Genomic DNA, 15,121 nt, shown 5'->3' on the forward strand with positions numbered 1-15,121 from the left:
TATACCAATACCAATATTTTCCTAACTGCTATACTGTTTTTCTAAATGTACTTTCTGTAAAACTGGTTCGCAAACGTATAAATTGAAACTGAATTGATGCATAGGTCTTTAAAAATTCCGATAATTTTACATGTGTAATTGTGACTCACGAGGTAAGTGTGTGTGGATCAAATTTACACAGCATTGAATAATTCACTTTACATTTTGCAAAGTCTTGTTACCCTAATACAGCTAAATCTAAGCTTTCTTCATGTCCCTTTGAAACCCTCAGGGGGCGATTCAACACACAACAAAGGAAAAAAACAGTCTCTTTATAAAAGCTAATTTGCTACATGTGCAATGGAACATTTATCCACCTGGGTCGTTCTGGTGAGGTACGCTGCTTGAAGGATATTCTGTACCACTGATATTGGCATACATTATAAATGAAGGGGGCTGCTCCTTGTGAAAGGCTGATTGCTTTAATTCGACTGCAACTCAATGCTGCTTTTCCACAGACAAGGGAGAAGAATGAGGGAGAAAAAAGATAAACGAGGAAGAGAAAACGAGTAGGAGGATAAGCCCATTATGTTTGTCTTTAAGTCTAGCACAGGCTGTGTGGCAAATGAAAGAAGGTTTGGAAGAATGTTAAACATTGTACAAAAACTTTTTGGCATTCTGAGGCACTGAAATGAGATGAATATAATTAATAAATGTCAGTTGCACCCTCGGTCGATATCTTGTGTGTGTACACAATGTGTTTGGTGTCCAACCATTTACAGAATTTTCCAATAAAAAGGTATTCTTTTTGAGTTGTATTGTAGTTTTATTAATATTTTAAATTCGCTTTTATTTTAGGATTTTTTTATTTCATTGTTTATTTTGTCTTAATTTCTAAACCTTTTTTGTTTTATTGTAGTTTATTGATTTTGTTTAGTTTTTAGTATTGTTTTTTGTTAAGTCTTTTGTTTAAGTTTAGGTGTTCAGTTAATAATTTTAGTGCCTCAACTAAAACTTTTGTTTGGGCAGAATTTCATAATTTTTATTTGACCATTTAATTCTATTAACAGAAATGTTTCTATTAATTTTAGCAGTGAAAACCCTATTTTGGTACAACTATTGTTTTACATTAACGCACTACATAAACTACAAATTTCATGTCAATGCTTGAAAATACTGTGGCTCATCAGCAAAAAATTGGATGTTCAGAAAAATAACAGCACACCTCTATTCAACTAATATGCTTTTCGGTAACATAATGTGCGCACATTTTCAGATTAGCAAAAACCACACACAGTTTATGAGAAAATACTGGTATTTGATCCCAGGCTAATGTAAACTAATCAAGAACTCTTCCTTGTTTTTGTGATACAAACAATCACATTATCCATGCAACAAATAAGCTCACACCATTAATCGAACAGCAATGTCATTACTACAGGCCAGCTAGCAGTTTTATAATGTGAAAGATTTCCAGACAAATCCAACTACATACATCACAACATAGTGCTGATTCAATGAAACCTTGTGCATTACTGTTGTTAAAGCTTAAAGATACAATAGTGATCTGGCATCAGACTGCAGGCGCTGATGGATCAATGCAAAAACCAGTGAGATCAAGGGTCACTAATTACAAGTAAAAATGAAACTGACTGCATCAACAAAGGAAGCGCGGAGAGCATTTTAGCAGGATAGATGTCAAGGACTGATCCTTCTCCACACATCTTGTCCAGCGGGGTACAATTACGCACGCTCTCCATCCATCATTTGGATCAATCCAGAAGTGATTGGTATTGTGCTACAGGCAATAACTGCAGATGTTAAATCTCAAGGGTACAGAACCGCTTCCTCTTGCTCCTGACCTTTGATGGCTTTTGTAAACTTGTAAAGGTGACATTAAACATGATAAATTATTTATGATCTTTCCCCACAAAAAGAAAAACACAACATTTTTAACCAAATGCACACCCACGAGGGCACTCGAGCATGTCGAACTGACCGTGCCCGACACCCAACATTAGGCAGGTAATTGCAGACAGCATGAACGTCCATGTTTATAACCCTCCAGCCAATTAAATGCGCCTGCGGGGAATAAAGCCTCTTGACCCAATCCCACAGTCCTCTGCACAGTGAGACCAGCCCACTTTAAACTCCCAGGGCGCTCTAGAGTCAGTTAATGTCACTTTTACGTGACCTGCTCTTGTGAGACGACAGTCTTTGATCGGTTTTGGTTCATCACTAATTTGTTTGAGAGCCTGGGAAAACAGAAACAAAGCACTGCCATGCTAATACATTAGCTATGCTAATATGTTATTTTGTCTTTGCTTTGATAAAGTTGGTTTCTGAATTGTTGCGGAGTTGGTTTATACTTCCTTACAATCAGAGCTTGAAAAGAAAAAACAGGTGTAAGAAAATGTGAATGTGAATAAAATACTCGGCCCCAAGACGTGGACTTGCGGTTCCAATCTGTCTTGTAACTTTTTTCTAATCCTAGCCCTTTGTTTCAACCCTTCATTTTCTATCCTTGCTATACTTTTAATAACGTGGAAAAAACAATACTTAAATCAGCAGTAGGTGTTTGTGGTTTTCGAGCATGGTTTGATAGTGAAGAAAATCAGCAATGATGGGCGCTTGATTAAAACGGCAACACAAACTGCGTTACTAAGCAGCAATTGGGCTGTGCTGATGCCTCTCCTACAGCGGTCGGGAAAGGAGCCCTTGGCCATGGGACTAGGGGTTGCTCCCGGGCTGCATGCCGTGTTACTGGAGTGCGGCCACATGGGAAATTACTTTGGGGAACCGCTGGCTGAAGCATGAAATTAAACCCATCCGGTGCATCTGACTGGATCCCACCGTAATATTTAAAATAATGATGTAGCGAAACCCTTGTGCAGGGTTATAATATGCCCAGGTCTTTGTCTCCTGGCTCAGCTTGGCTACGGCTATAAATATAAAAGCAACTGTGAGACTGTTTCAAATGATAAAATGCCATTCCTAAAAAACAAACACCCTTAACGGAAAATGGTATAACAAAGCAGATTATTTAGATTTTCTTGGATAATAAATCATAGATCTTAAACCTACCTACAAATTTATACTTCCAACACTCAAAAATGTGAATCAACTCCCAGTGATTTAAATTAATTATGTGAAATGTATTATTACCAAGAATTTGTAACCTGAAAACTTCAGTTGGCAAAGAGTCTAAGTAAGTGAAAAGGGCCCACTCAGACATAACTGATGCAGACAAGAGGAGATGAAAAGTGCATGAATGAGGGGCACCTAGAGTGAACTCCTCAGTGGAAAAGTCTAATTCTCTTGTTTCAAGCTTGTAGAGTCCTCTAATCACGATATCTAATAAACCTGTGCATACAGCAAGATTCACATCCCATTCTGATATGTCCATATGACCCTCTTACAGGATCCTTACAGGACCTACAGAGCTCTAAGAATAAGTGATCAATATATAGCACATTAATATCTTAAGCCTTGTCTTAAAAGGATAGTTTAAGAACTAATTTAAATGCTATTCCTATTTTCGGATCCTTGTTTTTAAAGGGTTAGTTTACACTCAAATTATAATTATGTCACCCTCAAGTTGTTCCAAACGTGTAAACATTTCTTTGTTCTGTTGGTCATAAAAGAAGATGAACTTCACTGAGGATCACCGGCCAAGATAGCACAGCAGCGTCTCTACTCCCTCCGCAAACTGAGAAGAGCCAGAGCCCTAGCCCCCATCATGTGCACCTTCTACAGAGACACCATCGAGAGTTTTCTGACTAGCTGCATCACTATGCATACGCCTATCCATTTATGGGACCCGTCTCACCCGCAAAGCCCTCTTCAATGCAGGTGATCCCACCCACCGACACACAGCTTCTTCGGGCTGCTTCCATCAGGGAGGAGACTGCAGGGTCACCAGGCCAGGACCAGCAGACTAAAGGAGAGCATCATCCACAAGGCAGTAAGGAAGCTAAACACCCTCCATTCCCACCCTGCGTTCCCTCCCCCATCACCACTGAACTATGACCTCATCCTCAGGTCCTTCCACTCCAAACCCCCCACCACAACATTGAACTGCCCATTACCTCATTCAGCATCGGTCTGCCCCTCTTCAACTACCTCTTCTGACAGGTTAAACAAAGCCTGCTCTCTTTGTAACTTAAACAGACTAATAAGCTCTTTGCACTACCTCACATCTGCACTGTTATATATTTCACTGATTTGCACTCTATCTTCCATTACCTATCTTCTTTTTCTTTTCTTAAATATCCCTGCTTGTAATAGTTGTATTTTACATATATATAAACATCTGTATTTATCTGTATTGTTTTATTCGGTGTAGTATTATTTGTATACACTATGGGTCTGAGAGTAACACAATTTCCATCCTCTATATTTATGTACTGTACATGTGGCAGAATTGACAATAAAGCAGATTTTAACTGACTTTTGAGGATATATTTAGCAATGTGGGAAACCAAACCAGTAAATGCGAGTAAATGATGACATCATTTTAGGGTAAACTATTTCTTTAAAAACTAATTTCCCCACCCATCAACTTAAAATTTGGAGTAAAAAGGCTATATATTACTGTATAATATACTTGCTCATTTAAACAGTGACATATTGTTTTCGCTGTAAGCTGAAAAATAAAATGATTTTGTGAAAGAAACTCTTGCTTAAATTAGCTTAAATTACCTAAATCTAATCACTTAATTCTAATTTAGTTGAAAATATTGTTTGAAAAGAATAATAAATACTTGTTTAATCACGGCATTTAATTGTTTTTATTGGGTGAACATTAGAAGAACTTGTTGTGAAAGTAACCTTTTTCTTTAGTTGAAGAAAATTGAACTTTAACTATTCAAATAGAATTTTGTTAAGAATGTTTATTTAAATGACTAATAATTACTATATTAAATTCACTTTATATTATTATATTATATTTTATTCAAGTATTTACATTGTGTGTGTGTGCATGTGTACTGTAGATTATGCGTTTCATTTATTTTCATGTAAACATTTTCTTTTATACATTTTATTATTCGTTTACATATTTATTTGGCAGAACTTCCTCATCCAAAGCGACTTATTTATTTATATAACATATATATTTAAATCAGTATGCACGTTCCTTAAAAAATAAACCCATAACCTTTGCCCTGCATTGCTAACACAACATTGTGCCATCTGAGCTACAGGAACATAATTCATTTCTATCTAATGATCCAGGAGTATTTTGGGAAACCTTCAACAAACTTCAAAAAGTTGGAAATCTAATCCTTCTCAATATCTTGGTAACTTGAAATGAATCCCAGAAAGAAAGTTCATTAAAAAAGAATGAAATCAAAAAAGGACATTGACAGAGTAGAGGGGGTTGAAACTTGCGTACAAAGCAACACATGATTAAATCTTGAAGAGAAAATTTGAGAAAAGCCCTGCCATTGCATGACCTTGATTAAGAGTAATGTGATGGAGGCAGAGGTCTTTCAAGACTTCGTTTTGCATATTGGCTGTGTGTGTCTTGGTTGAGAGACATTTGTATTTGCTCAGCTGGAAGCCACTTGTACTCTGTTGTCATTTTCTGGATTCAATCAATGCTGAACGGTGCACAACACTTAAGGTTCTTTAAAACTTTTTAAATGCACACAGTTGCTATAGTGTATTTGGAGGCTGCTGTAACAATGTGCAATAAAACACCTCTGCTCAAAAAGCTGCACAAGTTGAAGTTATTTATGTCCTCTGCACAGTGACAGAAAATGTAAGTTTAATACTTGCATCAGGGGGTTCATTCAAATCCCCAAATGTGAACAAAGCAATACTTAAGCATTAGCAATACTAAACCTTATTGAGCTCTATCACAGTCCATCACAATGTCATTCCAATAAACTCTCTGCTCAGGTCTCTATATAGAAATTAAAGTTCAAAGATAAAATGCACACTGTCTGACCAGACATCCTATGGCAACAAATCTGTCCTGCAACAGCTGTGGGGTCTAAAATACGACCCTTCATCTGACCCTGATTCTCACACACACAGCTCTCCTACAGTATATGCCCTTGTGCCACACACACTTAATCAAGCTCATTAATTACCATCAGATCTCGGCACGGTTCCTCTCTCATTTTTCATAATAATGCCAGCATATGATTCCAGATTCGTTTTTGTACAAGCACCTGAGTCATGTACACGCTCTGGTGTTTATTACTTTTTAATGCAGCCGTAATGACCAACCTGCTGTTCTCATTGATCAAGATATCCCACACCGAGCAACCACCGGGCTCTGGTCGTTTTTCAATATTATTCACACGTTAAGTGCAACATGATAGTCCCCTGTAATGCCATGACAGTCCTTAAATTCTGCATTACCAAAGGGAGGCAAATGTTTGAAGAGGATTCTGGGAAATAAGCTTATTTGAGGCATGCAGAGCGGTGTGTGAAAAGAAGCAGTGAAGATCTGTGGTCCATGTGAAATGGAACCTCTGCTGAGGCCACGGAACAAAGCTAAGAGCAATTCTGAAAAGCAATCTAACACGGAGATTGGAGGAATGCGTCTGGCTTCAGCAGGCACAGCCACATACAGTTTTTAACCTTGGACTTGTGGGAACAGGTACGTGTGTGTGTATGTATGCTTTTTCATGTCACAAACCATTAGAGTTTATTTACCATGAGGTACACATGCAACGCAACCACATAGTATACAGTGAATGATCAACAAAAATGTTAAGAATCTACAAGAATCTAAAAATCAACTAACACGGTGGGGAGGATATTGGTCCCCACAAAGTTGTTCTGTTCAAGTTCCAGCATCCAGACAACAAAATGTTGCCAAATCACGGCTGATCTTCCAATCACTGAACTCAAAGCTCCATTTGGCGGCAAAGAGAACAAGATGAGCTGCTGGCTTACCACAAAAGTAACATCTGAATCAGAGCGTGAGGAATAGGTGCAAGCAATTGACTCACATGATCTGGATGGACACTATCAATTACTTGAACACAACTGAGTGAATAATGACAATGGGGAACGCGCATGACTGCTGCCAATTAACAGCTGGAGATACAACAGTAGCCGACGGCAATATCGCATCACATGGCCAAGACAACACTCAGTCCAGAGCTTAAAACAACTACTGAATGTAGATTGCCAAACGCCTCCAGAGGCAATCCTAGGTAGATATTGAAAAACAAACTAAAGAGTTGGGGACATGTAAATAAGAGACATACTAACTTTATTTCTGCTTACTTGGGTCAACTGAACACTGCTAATTCCAAGACTCCAAGAAGGTTTATAAGGTTTCATAGATCAGCTGGGTGCTATTAATGATGATGACCACTGTTCAGAAATACTGCCAAATATTCTGACTGATCAATCAGAATCACGTATTACTAAGAGAAGGGTACACCCTGAACTCTTTCAGTTGGAATAAGCCTACAGATTTAAAAATGATCAATGTCATATTCACAACATACTGACGAACTTGATCGAGCTACTCACTGCAGGTGGTGTCTGCTTCATCTGAACCATCTGGACACTCGGGTTCTCCATCACATCTCCAGCGGGCTGGGACGCACTGCCCGTTCTTACATGTAAAATCTGTCTGGGCACACGTCTTTTTTGCTGTTGAAGGAAAGAGGGAAGAAAGGGGATGTAAGCATTAAATGCACATAAAAGTACAATATCTGTTTGATCGCGTAATATATAATATAAATGGAACCACACTTTAAAGGCTAGACTGCAGGAGCAGGATCATATATTACAAATAACATAAATAAAATATTTTCTGCCTAACATTAAGTACAATCAACTTCATTCAAAGTCAATTTAGCTTTTTAACATTCCTTTAACGGATTTGAATAAGTTAAACAATAAAATAAAAAAGTAGTTTAATTAACATAATTGTGACTTGTAGGGCCAAGCTAATTGTACTTAAAAACTTATGGCAGCAAAAATATTGACATGGACAGTGCAGATTTACAATTGCATCTGGCAAAAAATGTTCTGGTGAAGAAAGAAACGGAAACTTAAGAGGCCTCATGCTTAAAGATACAAACAACGCAAGGCAAGCGCTATGCGGTTAAGTGCACAATATATCTCTGTAGCTGCTTTATGTTGTGTTTGTAGTTTAATTGGGAGGAGAGTTTGAATGAACTGAAGAAACGACTCCAACGGGAGCAATAACCAAAGCACAGGTGCACATTATTGTGAATATACGGACCCTTACTTTTGTTTGTGTATGTGTGTAGATAAAGACTGCTTGCTTCAAGGCGAGTTCATTTGTGGATGGGGTAAAACAACCTGAAGGGAGAGCGATTGATGAACCATTGCAGTGTCTGCTCTCTGGGAGGAAGACTAATAAGAGCTTTATCAGTGAGGACAAATTGATTCAATAGTTCTCTCTTACCAGCAATGCTCTATTCTCCAAATCCTATTGCTGCTTAGCATTTTATATAAACTGAAAACAGTTTTTGAATAAATAAATGATTATTTTATATATTTGCAATTTTTTTGTTAAATGTATATGAAGTCAAAGAATAGGTAGTCATACACATTCCCACTCACAGTTAAGACATTATACCTATAAACTAGGGCTGTCCAGTGTTTCCGCTACATTCATTTCGCCGTGGCGGCCACCCCGCCAAAAGTCCTCCCCGCCATGACTAAAGTGACGCACTGTTTCCGATTCGTTCAAAATTTGTCTACCCATTGTTGCTATGTTTGCAACACTTGCGTGTGGTCTCGCTTTCCTGGTGTAGAAAACACACCTGTAAGTGAGCGGCAGACAGTACGGAGCAGCCAAAGACGAGAAATCGAAAGCAAGTCGAAAATTTGGCGATTTCCACTTCAACCCAGAAAAAATTCATGGAACGCACTCTTTTAATGTTAAAAGATATTTGTAATGTTTTAATGCTCCTCAATCATAAGTAACAATAATATTACAAAATATTTTTAATGTTGGTAAATGCAGACGTTACTTTCAGGTTTGTGGTGGGAAACGTAGTATTAAAACTACGTGATGACTACACGAATATGTTAATTAATGTGTAAGTATAAATGTATATTTAAATATAATTGTAAGGTTTTTTTTATATATACACATGCATGTTTGTGAATTTATATATATACCTGTACATATGCACAACACACACATATGTTATAAAAACAAATGACAGAGAAAGTTCTGGCTGATTTAAAAACACAAAAAAAAATACTCTCCACACTTGTCATGTAAAACTAAAATTGCAAAAGATTAACTGTGCAAGTGGCCACATCCAAGTCATGGAAACATCCAAATAAAGGCAGAAAACTGTGAATTCATGCTGTTACAGAGAAGTATTCTGTCAAATTTCTCTCTGGAACGGTGAGCAAATCCCAAGCCCTCGCCTCCCATCAGAACAAGAGGATTTCATCTAAGTCTCCCCCATCTCCCCAGCCAAGCTACCTTAGACTGAAACAAGCCAAGATTTACCAACTCACACATCTCAGGGAACAGGTTTCCCTTTATCTTCCTTTGAAACCAGTAAGGCCAGTTGGTTTTGGGTTGAGTACCTCCAAGTTCTAGACAAAAATGTGGTCAGTGAGAACCAGATAATTACAAAAGATCCCTCACTAGCTTTATCACAAGGACAAAATGTGACGGTATCCCACACTGCATTACTGTTGAGAAGAACATTTCTTATCTTAAAGAGACAGCGTGCCATTTTCTAAATATAAAAAAATGTGTATAACTTAGTTTGATGTCCCTGCAAAGAGAGAACCCGTTCTGTGGTTCCTTTAAAACAATGTTTGTTTAAGCAATATCCACTAATTCTGGCTCGACCAATGGAATGAGTTAGGGGCGGGACTCAGTGTTTGGTAAGCATATTGAATTTTCTTTTTTGTGCCACCAGAGGCGCAGACATTCTCATTGTAGTTGGCCTTTAATCTTACACGGCAGCAAAAATCACCCTTTGAAGCGCTGCCAGATGTTACTTTGACTTTGAGAGCAACATGCATGAATTGGGGGGGGGTGGGGAGTTTGATGTTATGTTGCGTGGGTGTAAGAAAACCCGGGCGAGCACGTGTGTTTTACTAATTTTCCTCTAGGACTCTCAAGGCAGACGGCCTCAAGCGTCGACTCGTGGGATGTGCTGATTAAAAGATGATATGTATTACTAGCAGCATATATTCCATTATGCACATACTCTGGATGTACACAACACGCACATACATAATTTAAAAATCACACATACGGTTACATGAAGTTACACAAAATTCTACACAAATGCGGGCTATGATGAAATCAATCACGTACGCCAAATGCATGTCAACATCAAGCCTGCTGTGCAAATGTGATTTTTTCATTCCCCCTTGTGAAACTTGAATAGGATTTGCCTAACAGATGGGTTTCTGTAAAGAAACAAAGGGAGAGATTGAGAATGTCTACTTGCACACAAAAACGCAAATAAAGCTGTGACATTCACAGAGTTCAATGCTCCACAGACCCCATTGCTTACTGAGAGACCACTGGCCTATGACGATTAGCGGTAGGTAGCAGTCTTTGTATTCCCCGCCATCATTTTACAGAGCGGGTGGTCTGCATGGGACACGAGTCACCCGACGGCAGCGCAAGGTCAAAGTCCTTCGATTTTCTCAAGCCATTTCCTCGAAGACTTCAGAGAGAATGTCTTACAGCAGTCTAAACACGACTGACACCTTCAGTTACCCGGAAACTGACGAAAAGCCAATGCAATTTTAAAAAGCAATGGAACAGCTGGGAAATAGTCATTCAATCTGCTTCAAGAGGTAGGACTACTAGCAGCTTTACTTTGAGCAAACAAATTCAGGCCTGAAGGTGATTAGCACTGGGTTTTTTAAGAGCTTTTAAAACCAGCAGTCATTTATTAGCTTCTAGCGGCTCAATTCTGGTCTAATGCTTGTTAATTTTGATGTTAAATTTAATAGTGCACTCATGTTGCCTGGGAGAGGTAAATCGGTTCTAGCAGATCACAGATCTGAGATGTGCTGTTTGGAGAGGCGCTGTCATTGCTTGACTGTGGTTTGTGTGGTTCTGAATGTTCCTTTCAGATATGAGAGCCCACCTATTATGGGATGAGGCAATCGCAGTGCCATCGTGAGCAGGGCTACAAAAATGAACACGTCATAATCATAAATGGAGTCTGTGAGGAGAAGCACCTCCATGGGCCACAGTCTCCCTCTTGCTTTTCAGATATGTTACAGATGAAATCTTATTTTAAAACAGTATTCAGGCTCGGCAGTACATGTGAACCTGTCTAAGAAAACCTAGCTGTAGTTCATTTTTGTTATTTACTTTTCTATATAAAATCATTCTACATAATGTAAAGACTCTGTGAAAATATAGCCTTGAAATCTCAAAGGTCCAAAGAATAAAATCATTGTGAAATTATAGAAATAAATCAAACTTTGATGCTCATTATCTCATAAGACATTTCATAGACGGGTCACATTTGGAGTATTTATTACATTTGTAAAATGAAAGTAAGAAAAATATAAAACTAAACTAAACGACTGAATATTTTATAGATTTCCCACACGGTTTCAATTGTCAATTTAAAAAAAAAATCATCTGTGAATTTTTTACAAAGCTTTAAATAAATAAATGTTTGTATGAATAATTCCATTCATATTTTGGTATTTATGGACGTTCTTACAACTATTTTGCCATTCATAATTGATTTGCACTAACACAGAGATAATACACAATCACATACAAATCATTGGCCTCAATTTCTCTCCCCTTACAGTAGATAAGATTTAATGCTTGTATTACCGCATGACTGAGACCAGAGCTGGGTAGATTACTTGTAATCTGTAATCAATTAATATGACAGTATTTGTAGTCAGTAACGTAATCTCTTAAATGAAACATTTTTGGTATACCAGTCTCTACAAGATTTTGCAGAGAGTTTTTGCTTTAAATGCTTAACTTTGCAGCGGCTTCATCCATATTTTGCTTTAAAAATTGCGGGGTGTTTATCTTTAACGAAAAGGTAAAAATCCTATTTGAATTGTCAAATAGGGTTCTTCTTTAAACCTACCACCTGTGAAAACATTATTTATGCATTTCCTATGATTAAAAGGAAGTTATGTTTTTCTTTAAATGCTTTATTTTTAATAAACATCTTTTTAATGTACAGTACGGACAAAATACCAACACTCATATAACTTGTTGTTAGTACTGATAGTAACAGTGAATAGTTTTCCCATGATTTTCCTTAAAAGTTAAAGGGTGTCTGTTAGGGGTGTGACAAGATCTCATGCCACAAGATCTCGCAAGATTACAAAGTGTCTCTTGATATGAGCATGATGGAGATTGATGGTGAAATTAGTACTGAAGATTCCCTTCATAAAAACAGACGTAAAATGACATTAATTTAAGCAAAATTTTTCAAATGCACCTATTTAGCATTTTGTGATTTTTGAATAAACCAATATTTTTTCATACATCTCATCATTAAGGATTACTTAAAAATCTTTTCTTGTTGTTGTGAACCCAATCTGTGTCTCGTCTGGGAATAAAAGTTTTTAGAGTATCGCTATATTATTTTACCACCAGTATTTTTCTCCAAAACACCAACACAAACACACATGCGAGTAAGCAAGGAAACTCTGATATCTGCAACTCTCTGAGCGCAAAGCTGAAAGAGAATTAGAAATAATAAGTCAACGGGCTGCAAAGGTGACAACAAGATTAAGTCTGAAACCCAGGTGAATTTCAAAGGCACAACTGAACTCCTCAGAGAACACGAGATGATAAAGCCCTGTGAGTTTGGCATTACACTGACGCTTCACAGCTGAACGCTGAGCCCTAATCTGCCTCTGTATGCAGATTTTGAGAAAGCACCTTCATCACACACCCTCTGTAGCCTTTTTGTTTAACACTTCAAGGACTCTGAATATCTCTGTGAATGAGATAAAAAAGTGAAACGTTTATGAGCGTGCAGGCACTCGGACACGCTCTATTCAAGGTGCACCTGTGTCAAAAAAGCTTAAACCGAGCATTTTCTTCAGGTTAGAATCTGTTCTTTAAGAACATAATACCTTCTTAAAGGAAAAACGATAAACGCACTGTGAAACTAGGTCCATTTGGAGAAACGAGTGGCATGGGGGCGTCCTGCTGAATAGAGGAAAGACGTGCTGCAATTGCTGGTGTCAGCAACTCGGCTGGGAATAAAAGTTTTCCTGAAGTGCTGATCCAGAACCAACTTTTTACAACTGAATCTGAGCTCTAAATCCATGCAGAAATATGCAAACCCGGACTTAAGGTGGCACACAATTATAACAGCAGCTCAACCTGTAAGAAGTCATGCGCTCAGTAATATTATGTTGTTAAAGGGACAGTTCATAAAAATGACAGTCACTGTTTACACACATTAACGTAATTGCAAATTTGTACTGACTTTCTTCTACCAAAGTTCATGGATTGGGACCAGGGATCTCCAAAAAGAACCAAAAAAGAAGTTAATATGACTTAAAAGTCTGGAACAATAACTCTTCCAGAAATACATAATGACATTATTATTTAGTGAACTATCCCTTTAAGAGATGAGAAACACGAGAGAGCAAAAACGAACCACTGATATTGTGGAAACGACACTAAGGGGTAAAAACGTCTATCAGCCTGTTTTAATTTAATTTTGTTCGTCTTCAGCTATCCCCCACTTTCTATTCTCTCTATCCATCTCCATTGATTTCAGCAATGTTGATGTTTTCCTGGATGATAATAAACATAACTGTGCAGCAAATATTCCTGCATAATGTTTTAAACCCACTCTTATTTTGTGTTCTGCAGAAGAAAGTCATACAGGTTTGAAATTACAAAAGGGGGAGACAACTATGACAGAATTGATATTTTGGGGTGAACTGTCACTTTAAAGTGGCAACAGCAAAATCTATTTTGTTCTTGTTTTTTGGAGCCCAAAGGCATGAGTTGCAAACACATGCAACTTCCGTTATTTTTAGCACTGAGGCGACATGAACAAACATGCAATCAATATCAGGGTCCATCAAAACAACAACACATTACAGTTGAGGGCTTTTTATTAATAGATCAAACAAAGCAACATTTTTGGAGAACGACAGCTAAAAAATATACATTTTTCAAACTAAATCATTATGGACCACCACATTACAAAATGTCTAATTAGGTTTAAAGGACGGTCACCTTTCATTGACGTAATGCTATTGTGGTAAAGCAGTGAAAATTGCATGGGAGGTAATGCAGTAACTACATGAAAGAATTTAACATGCGGTCAAATTCTCCCACAGATGCTTAAGCGTGAAAGGAAGCAGTTGTGTTATTTGTGGAATGAAATACAATTAGAGGACATTTATGCTCAAACAATATCTAAATGGATTATCTGCATCCAACAGTCAGTCTGGTTCAATCCACCTCATGTTTTCATTCTCCATAGCAAAGTTTGCCCAAAAATGTATCATTCCAAACCTGCATGACTATCCTTCTTCGGCAGACCACATAAGAAGATATTTTGAAGAACTAAGGCAGGCGAAGCAATAACAACAACGGACCCCATTGACTTCCATTGTATGAACCACAGAGGCATTTCTCAAAATATCTTATTCCGTGTTCCACAGAACAAAGAGTCATACAGAGGTTTTAAATGACATTAGAGTAAACAAAGGATGACGAGATTTTCATTTTTTCCAAATTTCCCTTTAACAGCTAAGAAGCTTGGCAATGAAAGCCTCCAGTTGAGCTGCACTTTGACTGTAAAAAGCACTTTCTGTCAGCGTTGGATTCAGTGGATGCGCTTCTTCCCGCATCCACAGAGTCTAGGGTGAGGGTCAACGGCCACGCACAACACTGTGAAAAATAGCTTAGGACAGTACCGCACACATACTGTATATAGCTACAGCATTCAAATGCACACAAAGAAGAAAGTTCAATGGGCCATATAGGGCATATAAACCGTATCTCTGCCACTTCTCATGCTCACTGCTGAGAATTATGTGGTTACAGTAAGTGAACTGTGTACATTCAAACCTTTATTTCATGTATTACTTCCATCACTTAAGTACTTGTGTCCTTGTACTAAAGTATCACCTAAAATCCCTTTTATTCTGTACACAACCTTAATGAAGCTCAAACACAAAACGA

At 37.8% G+C, this 15,121-nt stretch overlaps 1 protein-coding gene across 8 annotated transcripts in view; it reads right to left on the bottom strand.

The window, feature by feature from the left end:
- The window catches only part of lrp8 (low density lipoprotein receptor-related protein 8, apolipoprotein e receptor), a 141,348-nt gene that overhangs the window by 71,340 nt on the left and 54,887 nt on the right, over window positions 1-15,121 (bottom strand). For all 8 annotated transcript variants that reach the window (XM_056750052.1, XM_056750049.1, XM_056750045.1 and 5 more), the window contains exon 3: window positions 7,480-7,602. In XM_056750052.1, coding sequence (XP_056606030.1) covers window positions 7,480-7,602 — 123 coding nt within the window. The remainder of the gene's footprint in view (window positions 1-7,479; window positions 7,603-15,121) is intronic.

This window comes from Triplophysa dalaica, chromosome 6 (assembly GCF_015846415.1).
Source record: "Triplophysa dalaica isolate WHDGS20190420 chromosome 6, ASM1584641v1, whole genome shotgun sequence".
Taxonomy (NCBI): domain Eukaryota; kingdom Metazoa; phylum Chordata; class Actinopteri; order Cypriniformes; family Nemacheilidae; genus Triplophysa; species Triplophysa dalaica.